The sequence below is a fragment of the Malaclemys terrapin genome, chromosome 1 (genome assembly GCF_027887155.1).
Source record: "Malaclemys terrapin pileata isolate rMalTer1 chromosome 1, rMalTer1.hap1, whole genome shotgun sequence".
In the NCBI taxonomy this organism is placed as follows: domain Eukaryota; kingdom Metazoa; phylum Chordata; order Testudines; family Emydidae; genus Malaclemys; species Malaclemys terrapin.
The window spans coordinates 128,309,889-128,332,045 of NC_071505.1; the positions used below are offsets into that span (position 1 = coordinate 128,309,889).

General features: G+C 45.5%; 1 protein-coding gene across 1 annotated transcript in view; it reads right to left on the reverse strand.

Moving 5' to 3' along the window:
* Positions 1-4,011: 4,011 nt before the first annotated feature.
* GPR19 (G protein-coupled receptor 19) overlaps positions 4,012-22,157 on the reverse strand; it is a 30,762-nt gene continuing 12,616 nt past the window's right edge. Inside the window, exon 2 of the mRNA XM_054038725.1 lies at positions 4,012-5,579. Coding sequence (XP_053894700.1) covers positions 4,310-5,557 — 1,248 coding nt within the window. The 5' untranslated portion in view covers positions 5,558-5,579 and the 3' untranslated portion in view covers positions 4,012-4,309. The remainder of the gene's footprint in view (positions 5,580-22,157) is intronic.

Consider the following 22,157-nt stretch of genomic DNA (forward strand, 5'->3'; position numbering starts at 1 on the left):
TGGGTGCCGGCATACTGGATAAGAGGCGGGGACTCCCCCCTTCGGTCTTGCAGGGCCCCCAGCCTGCTGGTTGGTCTCACTCTCCTGGGTTCCCCGGTTTATGGCCGGATCACTCCAATCCCTCAGCGGCCATCTAGTCCTCTGTCAAGGAGACCACTTCGGCGAGGGTTGCCAGGCGATGCTGTTGCACCCACTCTTTCCCCCCCAGCAGACAGGATCTGGGTGAACTGTTCCAGGGCCACGGCTTCAGCCACTTGGACTCCAGTCCGGTGTTCCGGTTTAAGCCACTGCCAACAGTAACCCCGGACTCGCTGTGCCACAGCGCTGGATCTGGCCTCTGGCAGATACCGTTCACAGCGGAGTCACTGGCAGTATGTTTTGGGGTTGACACCTGTTTGGTCCAGGATAGCTGCCTTGACCTTAGAGTATTCTAGTGCCTCCTGAGAGTCGAGGTTCCTGTATGTGGTCTGTGCTGGGCAATTACGTAAAGGGCCAGAAGCATGGCCCAGTGCTCGAGTCAGGGCCGGCTCCAGGCACCAGCCCAGCAAGCAGGTGCTTGGGGCGGCCAAGGGGAAGGGGCGGCACATCGGGCTCTTTGGTGGCAATTCGGCGGCAGGTCCCTCAGTCCCTCTGAGAGGGAAGGACCTGCTGCTGAAGAAGAAAGCGGCGCAGTGAAGCTGCCGCCGATTGCGATCACGGCTTTTTTTTTTTTCATGCCACTTGGGGCGGCAAAAACCCTGGAACCGGCCCTGGCGCAGGTGGCAACCAGGCAGCAGTGGCGACCTGCTCGAAGTTCATGAGGAACCCCCCTGGGTTGTCACTGGGTCCCATCTTTGTCAGGTGTACCAGAATCCCTGTCATACTGTCCCCTGTCTCTGCTCCTGCCGGGTGGATTCAGGTGGCGGAGTGGGAAGGGGGTGCAACAGTGATGCCATCTGTTGGACTAGACGTTCCTGCTGCGCCTGTGATTGGGTGGCCAACTCTCGCATGAGCTGGTGCTGCTGCTGCTCCATCTGGAGCGGTTGCCAGGAGATGAGCTACTGGAGCAGCTGTGTCTGCTGTTAATGCTGGTCCTCTAGTAACCATTTCAGAACCTTCTTGGCCTCCATCTGTCTGGTTTGGGACTTTTAGCAGGCCCCAATCATTGCCTGCATTCTCCACTTGTTATTGTGGAGCTGATATACCCTGTCGCCCTTTGGGGGAGGGGGAGAGGTGTGTTACAGCCCTGTGGTTTAGTCTGTAGGGCTTCCCCTGGTCTCGGGGCTGCCGGGCCCTGTGGCCTTAGTCAGTAGCCCGGCCATTGGGTGCAGGACAATGTGGCCTAGTGGCCAGAGTCAGTAGCCCTTCCTTTGCTATCAGGGTGGTACCGCCTAGTGGCCAGAGTCAGCAATATGGCCTTTGTTCTCAGAGCAATGTGACCCAGCGGCCAGAGTCAATAGTGTAGGTGAGCTGGGCGACCACCCCGGGGTGTGCAGTGGCCAGGATAGGGGGACCCAGACCCGCCCTCTCCACCGGGTCCCAACCCAGGGTCCTATCGGTGGTGGGGTTGCCCACCACCAGCTCGATGGGGATCCTACTGAAATGCACTGAGCCTGTCTCCAGTTCTACAACTGCTTCCTCACAAAGTTTCCCTGGGTCACTTCCTACCTGATTCTCTGCAGTTTGTCCGTCTCTAAGTCGCCACGGTCTCACCCCTCTCTGCAGTGTCCCGAGCCTGTGTGTTGGGGTACATCTCTATCTGGCTGGCCTCTGCGTCCTGGAGTGCAAGCGTTCCTCCCCAAGGAGTCAGCAGCGCACCTCCTTCCTCACCAGCAGTCAGTCCAGACTGAGCTGCTCTGCTGCCTTTTATATCCTGTCTCCAGCTGGAGCATGCCCAGCAGAACAGAGGGGGCGTGGCCTCCTCAGCCAAGAAAGAAGGGTTACCCCTTCTGCACCAGTGCGGGGCTAATACACCCTGTCACACAAATCTGAAAGTCTTCTGTTTTGTGCTTGTACAGAGATATGAGCCGAAGCCATGTTTATTGACAGTGAAAAAGTCTACATGCCAATTTGTCTCTTCCCAGATGTCTATTAGGTACATGTTATTACACGTTCTCCATAGTGAGTCTATCCCTGTGTGGGTGCACTGGCATGGGGAGTGGGTGTGGGAGTCCCTTCTCGTTTCTCTCACCCAGGAAGCAGCCACCATTTGGTAGCCATTACTCCCTGAGTGCAAGTTGGTGGAGTGCTTATGCTGCTGGAAGCACTATATCCTTGGAAGTGGATGGGAAGCCTGGCCATGGCCCTTCCTCCCTGTTCATCAGCAAGTGGCTGTGGTCCTGAGCAGGAGGGGAATACAGTTTAAATCTGTTATACGTTGGCAGGTGCAGTAAGGATTGATAACAAATATAGCAGTCCATGTTAACGTCCTTCAAATCACATCAGAGTAAAGGTTTCCAGAACTGCAGTCTCCAGGTCCATCAGAATGCAAATGCAATGCGTTTGTTATACCTGAGGTACTACAAGCTACACTGAATGCCTTTGCAGACATTATAACACTCCTGAAATGGACACAGGGCCGACAATGCAACCTATATAGCTCAAGTATCTCGACAATGTCATATTTGCCAGGGAGCCAGCAAGTCTAGTGTTTAGAGCAGGGAATGGGGAGCAAAGAAATGTGGGTTCTATTTCCAGTTTTGCCAATTACTCGCTGTCAGTAACTTCAAATGTATTCTGTGCCTTAGCTTCCCCTACTTGTAAAAGGAGGATAACATTTGTAAGCCTCTTGTGCAAAACATTTTTGCATCCTTGGATGAAAGGTGCTGTAGATGTGTGTATTAAAATAGGGCTATGGAAGCTGATACACTTATATATGATGAAGAATGCAGACCACGCTTGCCTGTTTTTCATCACTGTGAGTCATAGATATGCATTTAAAATGTGCACTAAAATGTTAGGGGAGTCAAGTTCAGTCCTGGGCTTCATGGTCCTGGGAAAACTATTCAGAAAGCATGTGTGTGTGTATGTATGTGTGTGTAACAGGATGGACAGAAGTACGTTGCATCATTCTCTAGTGACATCCTCTGATCCTAGAAGTGTCATTGACCCTGATCTGTTATTCATCCCTCTTCCTCTTTCTTTGGTAGTAGGGAGTCAAGACTTGATAGAGAGAGGGAAAGGGTTTCTAAGGCATCAGAACAATTCCTTTCCCACTCAGCATGTGTACAAAAATTTTAGGACAACACACACTTATAAAACGTATTTGAGTGATGGAATTTGGTTTTAAAACACCTCCAGTGAACAGCAGGGATGCTTGGGTCTGGCAATTTAATCTCTCTAATAGTAATTTGTATTACGGTAGGACCTAGATACTCCAGTTAGGGATTGAACCCCATTGTATAAGGTGATGCGCAAAGATGTAGTAAAAACCCACACTCTGGCCCCGCCCCCTCCCCCAAATTTATTGCACTAATGTGCAGTGAATTTCTGATTTTAGTTTTGGTTTTACTTATTCAAAACCTTGATCCAAATGGTAGTTCCCCTGGGCCACACGGTGCTTGAGCCCAGATCCACAAGTAACTTTACACATGTGAGCAGTTCCATTGAACTCAGTGAGACTAGTCACATGTGCAAAGTCACTCACCCGTGTAAGTGTTTGAAGGATGCAGACCTTGGTTTGCCTTTCTTTCATAGACCAACGTGTGGGTGTGCGATGGGGGGAAATGTCTCATAGAAATATTAAGAAGCCAATGCACCCAAGACAATAGAGAGATTTTCTTAGGCATGAAAAGCAACAGGAGCCTTTTAGATACAGGCAGGAGGATATTCAAAAGCATTTAGCACTGGGCTAACTCTACTCTTGAAGTCAGTGTGAGTTGTATCATTAACTTCCATGGGAGCAAAGTTAAGCTAAGCTGAACACTTCGGAAGATCTCACCCACAAGGTTTTCACAAAGAGAAAAAACACACTCCAACAACATCTCATTAGAATAGTAACCAAAAAATAGTCTATATGGACTTGAGTGGCTTTACACGTTTATACAGAGTGGTCAACATGCAGTAGTAAAAAGCAGTTTTTATTTTATTTACATGTAGATAGTATGAGATTTTTGAAAAGACTGTTCATGGTTGTAGGATAATTGTTCCAAAAAGCAGAATGTAACTAAAATTAAAAAAAATACCGTATACAAGAAAATCAATGCATTTAATAAAATAAAGCATATTTTGTCTCCCTTTAAATTGTATGCAAAAATATTTAAATATATGTCTGTTCAAAAAAGAGATCAAGCTCTTTGATCTAGTGGTGCAAAATAATTATTCAACTCAATTAGACAAATGTATTTGGTGGGTTTGAATTAATAGGCCAAGCAAGCTTTTTTTCCTTTGCTTCTCTGTCAAATGAATCATAGATTGAGTCTTTGGTTACAGGTTTGGTTGGTGCGGGGATTTCTGAGATTCCAACATAATTTTTTTTGGCTATCCTTGAACTGGTGGTGATGGTGTATGCATTGCTTCGGTAACATTTCATGGAGGACATGCAAAATGTTTCTTTCATCCCTTTCCTGAAGTTTGCATTATACACTGAGTACAGGGTGGGCTTAGAAGCTGACGAACTAAAGGATATCCAAGTGATGGCCATGAAAACCAAAGAACTCTTTCTGTAGTCTGTCTCCTGTGGGTGCCACAGCTGCACCACGTAAAAAGGGAGCCATGATAGCAGAAATACTAAATTTAACATCAGGAACATCTTGATGGTTTTCACTTTTGTCCTTGGGACTATATTCATGGTCCGCCTGACTGTTCTGCCATCGGTTCCTATCCTCCAAATGTACTTGATGACCTTTTGGTAAAATAGGATGATGAAAATGGATGGAATCAAAAAACTCACCAAAAGATGGATGATGCTGTAGACAGCTCCATCCCAAGAATAGGGGAGAAAAAAGTTGCAATGGTTGTCCCAACTGGAGCCATAGAAAAAGAAAGCTGGGGACACAAAAGCAGCATCAAAGATCCAAGATGCTGCAATCATTTTCTTGGCTTTTTCTCTGGACACTTTGAAACTCAAAGGGTAGACAATTGTGTAGAACCTATCTACGCAGATAGACAGCAGCACATAGATCTGGACACCAGGGGTGAGATACTGAAAATATCTCACTAGCTTGCACATAACGCTTCCCAGTGTCCACCTGCCAGACGTAAACTGGAGCAGCACAAACGGAGCACTCGTCAGGCTAATGAGGAGATCGGCACAAGCCATGGAGACCACAAAGTAGTTGGTGGTAGACTGAGTCCTCCTACTCCGGTGGATCACTAAGCAAACGAGGGAATTTCCAAAGACAGAGAACAGCCATAATGCTCCAAAAACCATGCTGGCTACTACTATTTCCCCTGGTCTCAGTTCATACTGCAAGACAGTACTGTTCCTCTCTGCTCTGTGTTCCTTGGATAAATCTGTCATCTCATGGCTTGCCAGAGACATAGAGGTTTCAGAGAGGCTGTCGTTCTGGAGTGGTAGCAGTACTGTTGGGATAACAAAAGAACCTTTGCTAATATCCATACCATAGGCAAACATCATAGTCACGTTTTCCTCTTGAGCTCTGAATGGAGACAGAAGCAGGAACATTATTGTTAAAAGGGGGAGAGAAATATATGATTAACAAATAATAAATTTTGCTTTGGGATATTATTATGAAAAGTAAACAAATAGCCAACCCATGTTTGAATATAAGAAACACCTGTTTATAATCTAGTCCACAGTTCCCTGACAACCTGGATATATATATATATATATATATATGTGTGTGTGTGTGTGTGTGTGTGTGTGTTGGTATGTATATATTGTGTGTGTATACACACAGAGGTATGCTGAAATGCTTGTGTCTATATCTATATCTATCTATCCAGGTCATCAGGGATCTGTGGAATAGATTATAAACAGGAGCTGATTTTTATATTCAAATGTGGGGAGGAGATCTGTTTATTTTTCATGTCAATATCCCAAATTTTCATGGATCAAAGGCCAAATGCTGCTCCCATCAAAGTCAGTCGGAGCTTTGCTGTTAACGTCATCAGGACTGACATTTGGACGTAAGTGCACAGAAAGCTGCAGAGATGAGATAACACAGACGAGACCACGATTGGTAAGCACAAAATGCTAACTACTTCTAAATTAGTTACCTGCTCAGAAGCTGCCCATGGACTCACTTTGTGTTATTTCACTAGTCTGTTTGCTGCCCAGCCCACTTAATCTGAACAAGTTTTTTTAAAATCAGTAGCAGTAAGAGATGGCTGAATCCTTTCTCTCCCCTGGCATGTTTCAGGCAGTCAAGGACTTGCAGGCTCTGGGGAACAGAGGCATACAGCTAGATGTGAAATTGAATATCCAGGCCCTTTGTGATGGGCAGGGAAGGAAGATGGGGCTGAACAAGCCTCCTTGCACTCTTCCAGGATGAGGAGAAGAAGCTCTTGCATCCTGGAAGGGATCAAGGGAGACGATTCCCACAGCTCCTGCTCCCCTTCCACCTGTGGGAGAAGAAGAGACGATCCTTTCCCCACTATCAGGGAGAGCAATCAGCAAAGTAATGTGAGTGAAGAGTGGTGGTGGGTGACTGAGAGGAGGGAGTGGTGGAGAAAGGGTGTGTGTGGTGGGGTGTGTAGCTGGGTGATTGACAGGAGTGAGTGAGAGAGTTAGATATGTGTGTTGTGATGTGGTGCATATTGGGGATTAGATCCCTAAATCCCAGGGTTGGCTCTACTGCTATCCACAAAATTCCCATGTAACCTTAAACTCACTCAGCACCTAAGTTTTTAAGGGAAAAGCTCCAGAAGTGCCTAAGTTTCTACTTCCGGGCACACCCTAGGTGTCCGCATGCCTCTCTCCCATCTAAGCCCCAGAGTGAGCCACAAAACAGAGGAAGATCAGTGTTCACCTGCCTTTCTCATACTCAGAGGCTGCCTACCAGATCTGGTTCCATTCAAAAATCTGGGCACCAGAGGAGAAGGTGCTGCTGCCACCCACCTTGTAACCCAGTGGTTACAGCCCTCATCTGGGCTGTGGGTGACCCAGGTTCAATTCCCCTCTCTACCTGAGGGGGAGAAAGAATTTGAACAGGGGTCTCCCACCTCTCAGGGGTGTGTGCTAACCACTGAATTATGAGACAGTCTGGTGTGGGGCTCCGTCAGTCTCTCCTGTTGATGCTGTTCCAGTGTGTATAAATCCCTAAAAAGTCATTGGAGCAGGGTGCCTGGACCCTGGGTCTCCCACCTCCCCTGTGGGTTCCTTAAGCATCAGGCTACAGAGTCAATGTTGTCCTATTGCTCTCTCTCTCTGGCCTAATCATTCTTTGATAATTTATCAACAGTGGAACAGCTTCGGCCGGAAAGACTGAGGAAGCCCCACATCAGACTGTCTCGTTGCTCAATGGTTGCACTCGCTTGAGAGGTAGCAGGTTCTTTTCTCCCACTCTGGTAGAGGGAGGTATTGAACCGGGGTCTGCCAGGGAAGTGTTCTGATCACTAGACTAAATCTTATAAGGTTGGCACCTGCACTTCCTCTTCTGGTTGTTTTGTGTAGAGTGAGGCAGGTGCCTGACTAATTCTCACAAAAATGGACTTAGGTGCCTCAGCTGCCTGACCAGGGGTGGCTCTAGCTTTTTTGCCGCCCCAAGCATGGTAGGCAGGCTGCCTTCGGCGGCATGCCTGAGGGAGGTCCCCGGTATCGTGGATTTGGCAGCATGCCTGCGGGAGGTCTGCCAGTCCCGTGGCTTCGGTGTACCTGCCGCTGAATTGCCGCCGAATCCGTGGGACCGGCGGACCTCCTGCAGGCAAGCCGCCGAAGGCTGCCTGATTGCCACCCTCGCAGGGACCGGCAGGCCGCCCCCCATGGCTTGCCGCCCCAGGCATGCGCTTGGAGCGCTGGTGCCTGGAGCCGCCGCTGTGCTTGACTCCAAGAGAGATGTTCCTGGCTATGGATCGCTGGCAGAGATAAGTATCAGGGGGTAGCTGTGTTAGTCTGTATCTACAAAAACAACAAGGAGTCTGGTGGCACCTTAAAGACTAACAGATTTATTTGGGCATAAGCTTTCGTGGACAAAAACCTCACTTCTTCGGATGCATGCCCAAATAACTCTGTTAGTCTTTAAGGTGCCACCAGACTCCTTGTTGTTTTAGCAGAGATAAGGTCCTGAAGTTATGTGCCCAACATTGTGAGAGAGGTGGGGCTGAGGACAGCGCCCTCTCATCAGTATCTCCTGTTAGCTGGCTTAGGCAGCTCCTAGCATGTTGGCTTTTGTGGATCTCATTCGGAGGTGCCTGTCTCTCCCCTAGTCATTGTGTAGGGGAGCCTAGGTGCCTATCTCAGGCTTTGTTGATCACAGTGTTGATCCTGTAGCTGTCTTGGCTCCTAAAAGTTAGGCCTTGTGATGCTGAGCATCGCAATGCCTATGTCCCTTTGTGGAGCTGGGCGTGGGTGACTGAGAGGAGCGAGTGGTGGAAGTACGGTTGTGTGTGTGGTGGGTGACTGTTTGTAGTGGTAACTGGGTGAGTGAGTTGTGGTGGTGTGTGATGGATTAGCGGGGTGAGTAAATGGTTGTGTGGAAGGTTACTGAGCGTATCAGTGGGGTTATTGAATGGTGGGGTGACTGAGAGACAGAGTGGGATTTAGTGCCACTGTGCACCATTTCCTTCAGCAACTGGAGAACCATACCCTGGAATAAACCACCCTGGAGAATGCTGCCAGCCTCACTATCTGCTTCTCCTTCCCCAGTCACCTCATCTGAGGATTAACCGCTAAGATAAATGTGAATTAAAAATATTTGTACCAGCTACATAACTTTATAAATAGGGATGGGGAAGAATACGGTAGAAGAAAGTCTGTTCATGAAAGATAGAGAGTTGGTGAAAAGCTGGGAGGTGAGGGGGACCCAGCTGCTAGGATTAGTGTCATGCTCTGATTATCCTGACTTTGTCTCTGCCTATTGCTTTTTTATTAGACAGGAAATATAGTCAACTTCTGAGGATTGTGTGTTCTGGAGGGATCTTTGTGCAGGGGTCAGCACCACCATGTTGCACAACGGACACTTGACAAAATTACCAGACTTAGTGATAGACATTGGTGGGGGGTGGGAGGGGGCTCTGGGCAGAGGCAGGGGGTTGGGGTGTGGGAGGGGGTATGGGCTCTGGGCTGGGGGTGTGGATTCTGGGGTGGGGCCAGAAATGAGGGGTTCAGGGTGAGAGAGGGGGACCCGGGATGGAGGAGGGGGTTGGGGTTGGGGTTGGGGGTGGGTGAAGGTTCCAGCTGGGGGTGCAGGCTATGGGGTGGAGCTGGGGATGAGGGGTTTCGGGTGTAGGAGGGTGCTCCAGGCTGGGATCAAGGGGTTTGGAGGGTGGGAGGGGGATTGAGGCTGGGACTGGGGCAGGGGGTTGGGGCCCAGGAGGGAGTCAGGGGTGCACGCTCTGGGCAGCACTTACCTCAAGCAGTTCCCAGAGGCAGCAGCATGCCCGCTTTCCGGCGCCTACACAGAGGCACAGCCAGGTGGCTCTGCACTCTGCCACATCCACAGGTGCTGCCCCTACAGCTCCCATTGGCCACGGTTACCAGCCAATGGACTGGGAGCCGCAGAGTCAGCGCTCAGGGAAGGGGGATGGAGGCAACATGCAGCGCCACCTGGCGGTGCCTCTGCCAGCAACAGCAGGGACAGGGAGCCACTTGCAGGGAGTCGCCTGAGGTAAGTGTCCCCATGGATCTCAAAATTTTTACAACGGAAACTTGTGTCTGTGTATGGACACGTTGCCGACCCTTGTCTTTGTGCAAGGGCTGACATCTTGGCCAGGACTATAGATCTGCTGAGTTGAAAGCATGAGTCTTTATAGGAGTCAGACTCTCAAGCTGGGGGCGGTAACAGGAGGATACATGTGCAGTGGCACATGGATGTAGAGTGAAATTCTGAAGATGTGCACTGACATTCTTGGAATACGAATTCTGAATATTAAAACAAGCACCTGACAGTCCTGCAGCACCATCCATCCCAGCAACTTATGCTCAGTTGTGTGACTCTGCCTAAGAGAGAATGAGTGCGAGAATATACTTGTGTCTACTTTAGATGCACTGTAAAAATAAATCCTGTAGGTTCATGACCGGATTATAAACTGCTGCAGTGAGCTGTTGAATGTAGCGATCAATTCACCACTTAAAAGCTGAGACTTCTTGGGCAGCCCACAGCTATTTCATAGAGAAGCTCTTGTCTGGCTGTGGGAATAAGTGGAAATGTTTTGGCTGGCTTTGAGATGTGTGAAATTATTTTCTGTGTGTTTTGGACGCCACACTATAAATTGACACACTGGTTTCCAATGGTCAGTATTGATTGTTTTGGAACAATCTGCAATATGAGTACAGATGCATGGCTCAGTTTAGCAATGTCAAAGGCTTATTATCTTTTTCTATGCTCACATGGCTCCATCTGTTTCCCTACTGGAGCTCTGCAGAGACCCTCATTTTCTCTAACTTCATAGCAATCCTCCCCATGCAGCTGTGTCATAGCCTTCATGTCTCGATGAAGGCTGGATGGAATTCCCTAGCAAAGCCATCAGGCAAAAAAGAAAGTGTAAGATTGGGAAGTGCATAGAGTAGTGATCATGTGAGGGGTTGAGTACCCTAGAATTGCATTGACTTCAGTAGAATTTGTGACCTCTCGGCATCTTGCAAAATGGGACTCTAGGTCTTCTACCGAGCAATGCAGAACACTCTCACTATGTCATTTCATGCCACGGAAATGCAGCCATCTCTGGGTCAAACGATGCAGTTATTCTTTCCCAGCTACAGTACAGTTTTTAGGAAGGGAATAAAGCATGACTTCTCCAATTGAAACTACAGAGGAAATTTAGCTAGACAGAATGTAGTCGCCCAATTTGAGATTTGGACAGGAAACTGGTGCCAACCCACCTTATCTTAGAAAAATGTGCTGTGAAATCTTTCATGACTAGGCCTGAGTTTCACATCAAAAGTTTGTCCTTTTGAAATCAAGGACCCTAGTTGCAGATCTATTTTTGTTTATCCTTCCATTTAGTTTAAACTGAATGAGTTCATGATCACTCGAATCTAGGTTGTCCCCTACAACCAGTTTTTCTTTGAGGTCCTCACTACTCACCAATACCAAATCTAAAATGGCCTCACCTCTTGTTGCTTCAGTGACTATTTGGTTAAGAAATCTGTCAGCTATCACATCCAGGAAAATCTGGGCCCTACTATTATAGGTAGCGTTTGTCCTCCAATCTATATCTGGGAAGTTAAAGTCTCCCTCAATCACACAATTTCCAGTAATATTTATTTAATTAAAAATACTAAAGAGGTCTCTATGCCTATCCAAATCAGACCCTGGGGGTCTGTAGCATACCCCAAGCACTAGCCCAAGGGTGTAGCTTTCTTCCCCAAAGTGATTTTGGCCTAAACAGACTCCATTATCCATTCCATCACTTCTAATTTCATTACAGTCTACCTCATCAATATACAATACTACTCCACTACCTTTCCCTTTATTTCTGTCTTACCTGAACTGCATATACCCTTCAAATCCTGTACTCCAGTCATGACTACTATTCCACCATGTTTACGTTATCCTATAATATCTGGTTTCAGTTCGTGCACCAGTAGTTCTAGTTCCTCCATTTTGTTTCTCAGGCGCCTTGCAAGGTGTACAAACATCTTAATTGTTGTTGCTTGGCTTCACCCAAATTCCTTGCCCGATTAGATACAGTCATTCTACTGCTGGTATCACCTACCTGACCATTAGCTTCATTGGTATCGGCACTATCTTTCTTCTTAATGGCCATTCTCCTACCCACTGCTGTTCCTTTCTCCATTGCTGTATCCTTTCTTACTTGATTTTCCTCTCTCTCAATGTTAAAATCAGGTGTGGCGATTACATGAGCATTCTCAACCATCTCCCCCAGGTTCCTAGTTTAAAGCTCTTTTAATCAGCTGTCCCAACCTCCATCCTAGAAGTCTATTTCCCTCCCTACTCAGGTGAGTCCATCCCATGAGAACAGTTCTCTGTCCATGAATACCTCCCAGTGGTCAAACATCCCAAAGCCCTCCTTATAGCACCATTACCTGAGCCATCTGTTGATCATCATAATATTATCTTGCCTTTGCCCTCCTCCTCTAGGGACAGGTAGAATCCCACTAAAGATCACGTGAGCATCCATTTTTTTAAGCGTCTTCCTCACCCTGGCATAGTCTCCCTTGATACATTCCAGTGAGAATCTAGCTGTGTCATTTGTTCCCATGTGAGGGGGAATCAGTGGAGTCTTTCCTGCTTCTGTTAGGTTCTTCTACAGCCTCAGGACCACATCCCATATCTTAGTTCTCGCCAGACAGCACACCCTTCTGTTCTCCGGAACAGCTCTGGTGACAGACCTGTCTGTTCTTAATAGGGAGTCCCCAGTCATGTAGACTGGCCTTTTCCTGGTGTTGCTGTGATTCTCTGGACTTCCTCCTGTTCTTTCTGGCTGCAAGTCCTCTTGTCTTTTATACTTCCTTGAAATCTTCTGCGAGTCATTCTGTATCCTCCTTGGGTTCTGAACTCTGGGTATCTCCATTGGCTCTTCCCCTCTTCTTATAGGACTGGCCACTCTTCTCTTCTTCCTTACCCTCCCACCTTCAGTTACTGCCTGCTATGCCCCTTCTTCTTTCTCCAAATCAGCAAACCTGTTCCTGAACTCTATTTCTCCTTCACTAGCCGGTCTTTTCCTCTGCCTGGTTCTTGTGTTCACATGCTTCTGGTGGCCATGTTCCTCACCCAGCAGTCTCCCCTCCGAGTTCTTCAGTCCAGCTTGCATCTGCGAGTCTCAACTCTTTTCCCTTCAGCCTCCTCTTGCCTTCCCTCCATCGAAACTCAACCATAGTTTCCACCTGCATCTCCAAACCTCAGATCTTCTCTTACATCAGTTCCATCAGGTGGCACTTCATACCATCAAAGCTTTTTTCAGGTATACGCTCCAGGATAATTTACATCACACAGCTTCCATATCCAGTCATCTTCATTGTGTCTTCCATTGCTTGGGTCACTACCACTGGTGCCTCTGTGTCCGTCATAATCTTTCCGCCTAAATTCCTGTCAAGCTCCCCTCCCCCCCCCGCCCTCTTCCAAACTCCCCTGGTTTACAGCTGTTTACTGGCTCTTGTGCTGCTGGCTAACTGTTTGGATGCCTTTATAGGATCCCTAATCAGGGAAGCCCTGCTCCCTAATCAGGGATGCCCCATCCCCTAATCAGAGTTCTGCCTCTCTAGCAACACACTGTCCCCTACCAATCTCTACAAATTGAACAGGAAAAACAAACAAACAAAAATACCCCCCCCCCCCAAACCTCCCAGAAAAACACACAACAGCCACACAAACTCATACTCTACCCCCAAAGGAGCAGGGGCTATCCTCCTCCATTCCCCTCCAAGAGAACTCCTACTCAAACTCCCCTGTTTACAGCTCTGTTTTCTGGCCATGCCTTTGTGACTGTTGCTTTAGTATTGGAAAAACAAAAGTGGCTCTAATGGAAATGATAATAATATTTTATATTTATCTAACAGTGAAGGATCCCAAATCGTGTAAATAGCTATCTATAGCCATCACCAGTGAAAGGCAGCCACTTCTGGGATGGATGGCAAGCAGCTGGTATAAAGCACACACTAATAGCGAGAGGGGGAAATGTTGAACATCCAGGCAAGCCTGTACTCTTCTGAATAGTCCAATAGGATCTCTCAAATTCATGGAGGACAGATAAGACCTGTGGCCAATGGGAGCTGCTGCGTGCTCAGCTCTTTTGAAATTCATGTCACTTATCTTGGTACCTAAATATGGTTTAGTATCCTGACTCTAGCAATCCGTTTGTGAAGATCTTGAAACTAGAGGCCAAGATCTTATCTGAAAGTCCCTTATGTAGTAAATAATGTGGTACCCAATTTTATCACCAGGATGACGGGCTAATTCAATGTTCTATTTAAATCTTGTATGGTGCTTAGGCATTAAGGTGATGGGAACCTTAAAAAAAACAACCCTAAGATAGAAACATAATTGATCTTGTCAGAGTGTAAACCTGACCTTCAAGGGAGTCTAGATATTCCAAAATTGATGCGTCAACTACTGAGTCATCCGCTCTAGCTATTATCTCAGAACTCTCTATTATTATCATCTCTCTGAATCAAAGACACACCCACTCACGCACCCCAGGAAGTAGCATCTCTGCAGAATGGCAGCTTACAGTTCTAGAAGCTGGCATTCATTAAATGGATTAAAGCTGGCTAACAGATAGGTCTCAATGTAATTGTGAATGGGGAATCATCACTGAACTGGTGTTTCTAGTGGGGTCCCACAGGTATTGATTCTTGGCTCTATGCTATTTAATATTTTTATTAATGACGTAGAAGAAAACATAAAATTATCACTGATAAAGTTTGCAGATGATATAAAAAATGGGGGAGTGGCAAATAATGAAGAAGAGAAGTCACTGATATAGTGGGGTCTGGGTTGCTTGGCAAACTGGGCGCAATCAAACAATATGCATTTTATATATGGCTAAATGTAAACGTATATGTGTAGGAACAAAAAATATAGGCCATACTTCCATGACAGTGGACTCTATCCTGTAATCTATGACTCTGAAAAGATTTGGATGTCATAGTGGATAATCAGCTGAGTATGAGCTCCCAGTGCAACATTGTGGTCAAAAGAGTTAATACAATCTCTGGATGTATAAGCAGGGGAATCTTGAGTAGAAGTAGAGAGATTATTTATCTCTGTATTTGGCACCGGTATGATCACTGCTGGAATAATCAGTCCAGTTCTGGTGCCCGCAATTCAAGGAGGATGTTGATAAATTGAAGAAGATTCAGAGAAAAGCCATGAGAATGATTAAAGGATTAGAAAACATGTATTCTAATGATAGACTCAAGGAGCTCAATCTATTTTGCTTAACAAAGAGAAGGTTAAGGGGAGACTTGATTGCAATCTCTATGTATCTACATTGGGAATAAATACTTAATAATGGGCTCTTCAATCTATCAAAGATCTGATGGCTGGAAGTTGAAGCTAGACAAACTGAGATTGGAAATAAGGTGTAAATTTTTAATAGTGAAAGTAATTAACTATTAGAACAATTTATCAAGTGTCTTGGTGGATTCTCCATCACTTGCAATTTTAAAATCAAGATTGGATGTTTTTCTTAAAAAATATGCTCTAGGAATTATTTTGGGGAAGTTCTATGGCTTGTGTTATACAGGAGGTCAGCAAGATGATCACAATGGTCCCTTTTGGTCTTGGAATAGATCAACCTATGAATCTATGAAAGAGACAAGGTGGGTGAGTTAATATCTTTTATTGGACCGACATCTGTTAGTGAAAAGACAAGTTTTTGAGCTACACAGAGCTCGTTTTCAGGTCTGGGAAAGGTACTCCGAGTGTCACAGCTAAATACAAGATGGAACAGATTGTTTAGCATAAGTAGTTAACACATATTGTAAGAGACCATTCAGGGTGAAGTGGCCGGTTAACACCTTTGCAGACATAGGACAAAAAGGGGGTTAGCAGATTACAGATTGTTGTAATAAGCCTGTGACATTATCTGATTAAAATATGACCATGCAAATCATTGTTGCTACCACCGTTATACACTAGCAACGAATCTTACACAAAGTGTGCCAAGAAGGTGTCAATAGAAAGGGTTAAGCGGCTTGCAGGCTAAATGACCCAGAGTCAACCTTTAGAGACATGTTAGAAAAGTATGTGAATGGTAATTAGGGCCATTCCATGTTAGATAGGCTAGAAGAGGGGTCAGCAACCTATGGCACGTGTGCCAAAGGCATCATGCGAGTTGATTTTCAGTGGCACTCTGCTGCCGGCTTGGGGTTCTGTCCGCCAGCCCCCTGCCAGCCGGGATCCCAGCCGCCATCCCCGCAGGCTCCGCTGCCAGCCTGGGGTCTTGGATGCTGGCCCCGCTCAGCTCACTGCCAGTCTGGGGTTCCGGCTGCTGGCCCCTTGCCAGCCAGAATCCTGGCCACCGGCCCTGCTCAGCCCACTGCTGGCCTGGGATACTGGCCACCAGCCCCCTGCCAGCCAGAATTCCGGCTGCCAGCCCCGCTCAGCCCGCTGCCAAACCTGGGGTACCGGCCGCGGGCCCCCTGCCAGCTGGGGTCCCTCCAGAGGCCCCACTCAGCCCGCTGCTGGCCTGGGGTCCTGGCCGCCAGCCCAGGGCTCTGCTCTTGGCCTCAGCCTGAAGCTCTGCAGCCGCCCCCAGCTGAGGCTCACTGGCCCCAGTCTGGGGCAGTGAGGGGTGCAGACAGGGGCAAGAGGGGGCACAGGTCAACACCCCCACCTTAAAAATTGTTCCAGCGCAACTGGGATATTTTTAAGTCCTGATTTGCTGCTTATACTATGCCATGTGGGACAGCGCACTGAGTTTGATATTGTGCATGCCATCTGTTGCAATTTTTTCCCCTGCTGTGAGTTGAGGGATACATTTGACAAAATGTCAGCTCCTAAGAAAGCAAAGCTAGATGCCCGTTCATTTCAGCCTTCTTGGACAGACACATTTGGATTTATTCAAAAGAAGGACGGTGCTGTTTGTGCTTTCTGTTGTGAAAGTGTTGTTTTTTGCACATCGAGTGTTTGACGACATTTTGAAATGAAGCATGAGAAAACCTTTCTTGATGAAGCAGACAAGACTGAATCGATCAAAAAGGCAGTAGCAGGATATGAGAAGCAAAGCAGTGCTTTTAAATGCTTAAGCGTAAGTAAAAATCAAGCTACAAAAGGAAGTTACAAGATTGCACAGTGCACTGCCAAAAATGGAAAGCCGTTTACAGATGGGGAATATATAAAAGAAGTTTTTCTCAGCAGTTCAGAGGTTTTGTTCAAAACTTGCCAAATAAAGATACAATCGTATCTAGAAAAAGAAATGCCCGTCTCTGCCATAAACCCAGTGTCTTTATTAAGTCCATGATTTTTGGTGTTTAGCAGAATTATGAATTGAAGACTCCAGGCTTGTCTATTGAAAGTGTTGTGCAGGTTTTCTTTGAGGACAAGGACTTCAGAGGTCAGATATAGAGTGATGTATGAAAAGTGTTTGCCCAGAGGTGATATAGTGTTTTATCATTTTCCTTCGTGAGTTCATTCGCGAGCATAGTGATTATCAGGTTTCACCCACATAATTGTTATTGGGGCATTTAGTGCACTGGATGAGGTACACCACACATGGTGATCGGCATGTGTAGGACCCATGAATCTTGAAAAGTGTGTGGTGGGGTATTGATCATTGTAGCAGTGGAGATACGTCTGTAGGGTTTACATCTGTTGTGTTGGCAGGGTCTGGTGCCTCTTTGAGTTGGTGGGTCCTGGTCTGTGGGGAGCTTACTTCTGATGATGAGCTTGGAGAGGTTGAGGTGTTGTTTGAAGGTCAGAAATGGGGAGTTCAGGAAAGATTTCTTTCAGGATGTGATCTCCATCAAGTATGGCTTGTAATTGTTTACTGATACCCCATAGGGGTTCCATTGTGGGGTGGTCAGTGGCAACTAGAGATGTGCGGTCAGAGGTTTTTTTTTTCTTCTGTATTGAAGTAGGTTCTCTCAGGGCATTTGGGTGGTGTCCATCTGTTCCATGGTATGGTATCCTTGTTTGGTGAAAGTTGTTTTAAATGTATTTAGGTGTGAAGCCTGGACTTTCTCCTTGGAGCATATTCTGTGGTCTGTGAGTGCCTAGCTGTAGATAAGAGATTTCATGGTGTGTTTGGGGTGATTACAAATCCAGTAACTACCTGAGACACACCAAGAAATCTGTTATCATTCCACCAGCAGGATGTCTAGCATGGTTACAGGGCAATTATGCATTTACTGTCATGATTAGAAACATGGTTTTCTGAGTTCTGTTGTCGTCTGAGGCAGCTAAAATTTCATGTATTGATTCAATAAGGAAACCTATTTTAATTCATGCTATAAATTGTCCTTTTGTGACTCATGCAAAGGCATGACTCATTTTTCTTTCCTTTTTTCTTTTTTAGGATTAAAATGCTAATCAAATCAATTAAGAGACTGATCAGTATATGATAGTTGCATGAAATCTGAGTGAGGTTTCGTTAATACACTGATGTTTGTATTCAAAGTATTATCTTGCCTTCCTCAAAGTATTATCAGGAGTGTTCAAAGGCAAGTATATTCTGTATTGTAATCGAAAATAATATATTTGAAAATGTAGAAAAACATCCGAGTATGTAATAAATGTCAATTGGTATTCCATTGTTTAACAGTGCGATTAAAACTGCATTTAATCGTGATTAATTTTTAAAATCACGATTCATTTTTTTGAGTTAATCGCATAAGTTAACTGAGATTAGTCGACAGCCCTAATGTAAACCTTTGCCTCTTCCTTTAGCCTATCGGCGTTTGAGTGTGATGCTGGGCTCTGTGACAATGTGTCAGCTATTACCAGATTTGTACCAGGAATATATTCAATGACTGAGTTAAATTGCATTAGCATAATCAAAAGACATTGGCATTTCAGAATCTTTCTGTTGATAAGAGTTACAAGGGGGTTATGGTTGGCTATCAGTGTAAAGGAACCCAACCCACCCAGATATCTGTGGAAGTTCTCACATGCCCGACACTCCTTTTCATTCTGCACAGGTTGTTTTTTCTGTAAGTGTACGAGAGCAGAGAGCAACTGATTTCCACACAGATCCATGTAGTTGCAACAAGATACCACCAAGGCCATAGCTACTGGCTTCAGCACTGACCATTGTGAGTTTGTTTCCATCACAGAATTTTAAAACGGGAGCAGCTGAGATAATTTCTTTTACCTTTTTGAAGGCATTCCCCTGATTTGGCCACCCTGGCCAGGATGTATTGGACCTTAATAGTTCATTCAGTGGTTTAGTCACAGTGGTAAGGTATTGGTGAAGATAATTTACCATCCCCAGTATGCATCTTAGTTCTGCTACATTTGTTGGTGCATTCAGTTCCGTAATTGCTTTTACTTTCTCAGGGTTAGGATTAATTCCATCCTTGTTTATTATTTGTCCCAAAGATTCAGTTTGGTGTAGGTGGAAAACACACTTTTCTTTATTTAACTTGAATTCAGACTCACTGATTAAATTCAGAACTTCACTGAGAGTTTGTCATGTTCTTCCATTGATGACCCATATACTAAAATGTCACCCATATAAGCAACAATCCCATTTATGTTTTAGCAGCTCGGACATCTTTCTTTGAAAAAATTTCAGGAGCACTGGTAATCCCAAAATGTAATCTTTAAAAGTAAATTCTCCCAAAAGGTTTAATGAATGTAATCAATCTAGCACTCTCTTTGGGTAAGGGAATTTGCCAGAAACGACCTGAGGCATCCAGCATGGAGAATAAAGTAGTTCCAGCCACTTTAGAAAAGATGTTCTTCTAGTATTGAGAAGATATATTTTGCTCTGACTACTGATTCAGTAAATCTTTTAAGATTTGCACAGATTCATATTTTCCCATTTTTCTTTATTGCAGGTTCCATTGGTACCCACCATGCAGTTGGCTCAGAGATTTTCTCGATTATGCCATTCTTTTCCATTCTCTTTAACTCTGTTTCTACTTTATGAAGTAACAAGATAAGAATTCTGTGTGGCACATGTACACTATAAGGTTCAGCATTTTCTCTTAAGATTATTTCTCCTTTTAAATGTTCAATATCACCAAATATTCCATCAACTTCTTCCACCTTTCTCACCCATTATGGCAACCACACTGCCACTGAGGAGATTGTCAGCTTCCAGTCCTCTAATCACATTCACATTACAATTAAAGCTTTTGTCTTTTGTATGTTGTTTCTGGGGAAATGCAGCTCAAAATACCTCCAGGGCTATCTAGGACAGTATCTGCTACTTTCAGCTGCCTGAGGGGTTGAAGTTGATTACAACTCCTGTAATCCTGTTATAATGTACTTTTGTACTCCAATCTATTTTAAGATGAACAGTCTTTCCACAAATATTCAGTTCCATCCTCCAGGCTGGCTCTGTGTCATTACACGTGATTGATGCCAGGAAAAATGGCTCTTGACGCTCAGTGGTCAATTTCCGTATTGCCTTTGTGTGGCGGACAGTGGCAAAATGTCCAGTTTTTGTGCATTTATGGTATTTGGCTCCTTTAGTTGGGCAATCACCTTTTGGACTGTGATCTTTCCCACATCTTGTGCATCTATTATATTTTGCCTAGGGCTAACTTCACAATGCCTTGAAGATTTATTAGAGTTGCTTCTTGCTAATGTGACTCTTTTTCTAAGTCACTTCCGCTAGGTTTCTTTCTGGTGGCCACCCTCACTCCGCCTCTTCCTGCCCCTGCTCCACCCCCTCCCCCGAGACTCCCGCCTGCCTGTCACTCGCTGCTCTCTGCCCTCCCCTAAGCACCTCCCACAGCGGCAAAACAGCTGATCTGCACAGGGGCTTGAGCCGTGGAGCACCCATGGAGTCAGTACCTACGATTAAATCTCTTTTCATTTGCAGTTTCTCTGACAGCCCTTTGTCTAAAAATGCCAGTCACTTCTCTGTCTCTAATGGGCTCTTCCTTTTTGTCTTTAAAATAATTTTTCTGCCATGTCATACAAGCCTCTTATAAAAGATTCAACAGATTCCCTTGGCTGTTGGACAGACTGGCAGAAACATGCTCACACGTAAATCACATTATGCTGTGGTATAGAATGCTCCGCAAACTTAGCCAGCACCACAGCGTAATTGTTCCTGGGGCTCCTTCTCCAAAGGCAAAGGATTTAAAGATCTATTCAGCTTCCCTGACCGTGACAGAGAGAATTAACCTGCACCTCCCACATCCCCTCATGGAGCTTAGTTGCGATGCTAAAACATGCAAATCAATGTCCAATCAGGCCAGTCTGATGGTCTGTCAAAGCAGAAGTTTTGACATTAACATTTTGATGAAATACTGCCATTTCTATTGTTTTTCTTCTGACACCACGTCAGGTTAGTCACGCAGAGACAAGGGCAAAATGGACACAAGCAATAACAATTTTATTGTGGAAAAAGATGCAGGCTGCCTCTGTTGCTCAAGAAGATGCGTGGCAGCATTCGTCACACAATGCCACCTAGTGGCTAAGCGTTATAATACAGCTTAAATGTCCCATCACAATTTGAGCGGGAGATATGGGCTAAGTCTAATAAAAGAAGGACATGTACCTTGTGTCCAATAACACTGCTCTACAGCCAAAATGCTTCTGAAATAAATGTAGTCAAACGTTACTAATTCTGGGTCACTGAGAACAAAAACGATGCTTAAAATTGTTGATTGGCTCTAGTTTTCAAGATATGCTATTGGGTCAGTATATACGACCCTTGACTTGGGAATGGCGGAGGATAAGCAAGTTATAAAGGGAAGGGATCTCAATTTAAACCAGAAATGACTAAAATACATCTTTGACTGGATCTATGAATAAATCTATGACTGGGTTTGGACAGTACTTGCTTTTTAGGCAAAACAATGACTGATGCAATCTGAAGCTGGTATTGCGTCATACATGCATTGCATCATGTTATTCCCAGAAGTTATGGATGATGCAATCATAACGAAGCTTACATCACTCTGCTGAACAAATTGCCCTATATCAGCTCTAGAAATCATACAGTGTCGTGCTCTCTTATTTGTCAGTGTTTGATTTTGCAAAGGGACACATTTCTGTTTAGCCAAAGTGAGCAGAGATGCCTCATACTTGTGTGAACAGTGCAGATTACTTCTGCTATGTTTGTGGTGAAGTGACTTTTGCACCACAAAAGCGCAGTATAACCACTATGGCTAAGAAAGCCTATCACCTTTATTTTGGCTGCAAAATTGGAGATCAGGACAAGAGGTGGGCCCCACACATATGCTGCAACACTTGTGCAACAAATCTTCGCCAGTGATTGAACAGGAAAAGGAAATCTATGCCTTTTGCAGTGCCGATGATTTGGAGAGAGCCAACAGATCATACCAGCAATTGTTACTTCTGCATGGTGCCTCCAGTTGGGAAAGGTGTGTCAAAGAAGAAAAAGTGGACTGTGCATTATCCAAACATTCCATCAGCTATATGCCCAGTACCCCACGGAGAAGGACTGCCGGTTCCTGATGCACCAGAATCATTCTCACTTGAGTCAGACGAGGAAGAGGAAGAGGATGAAAC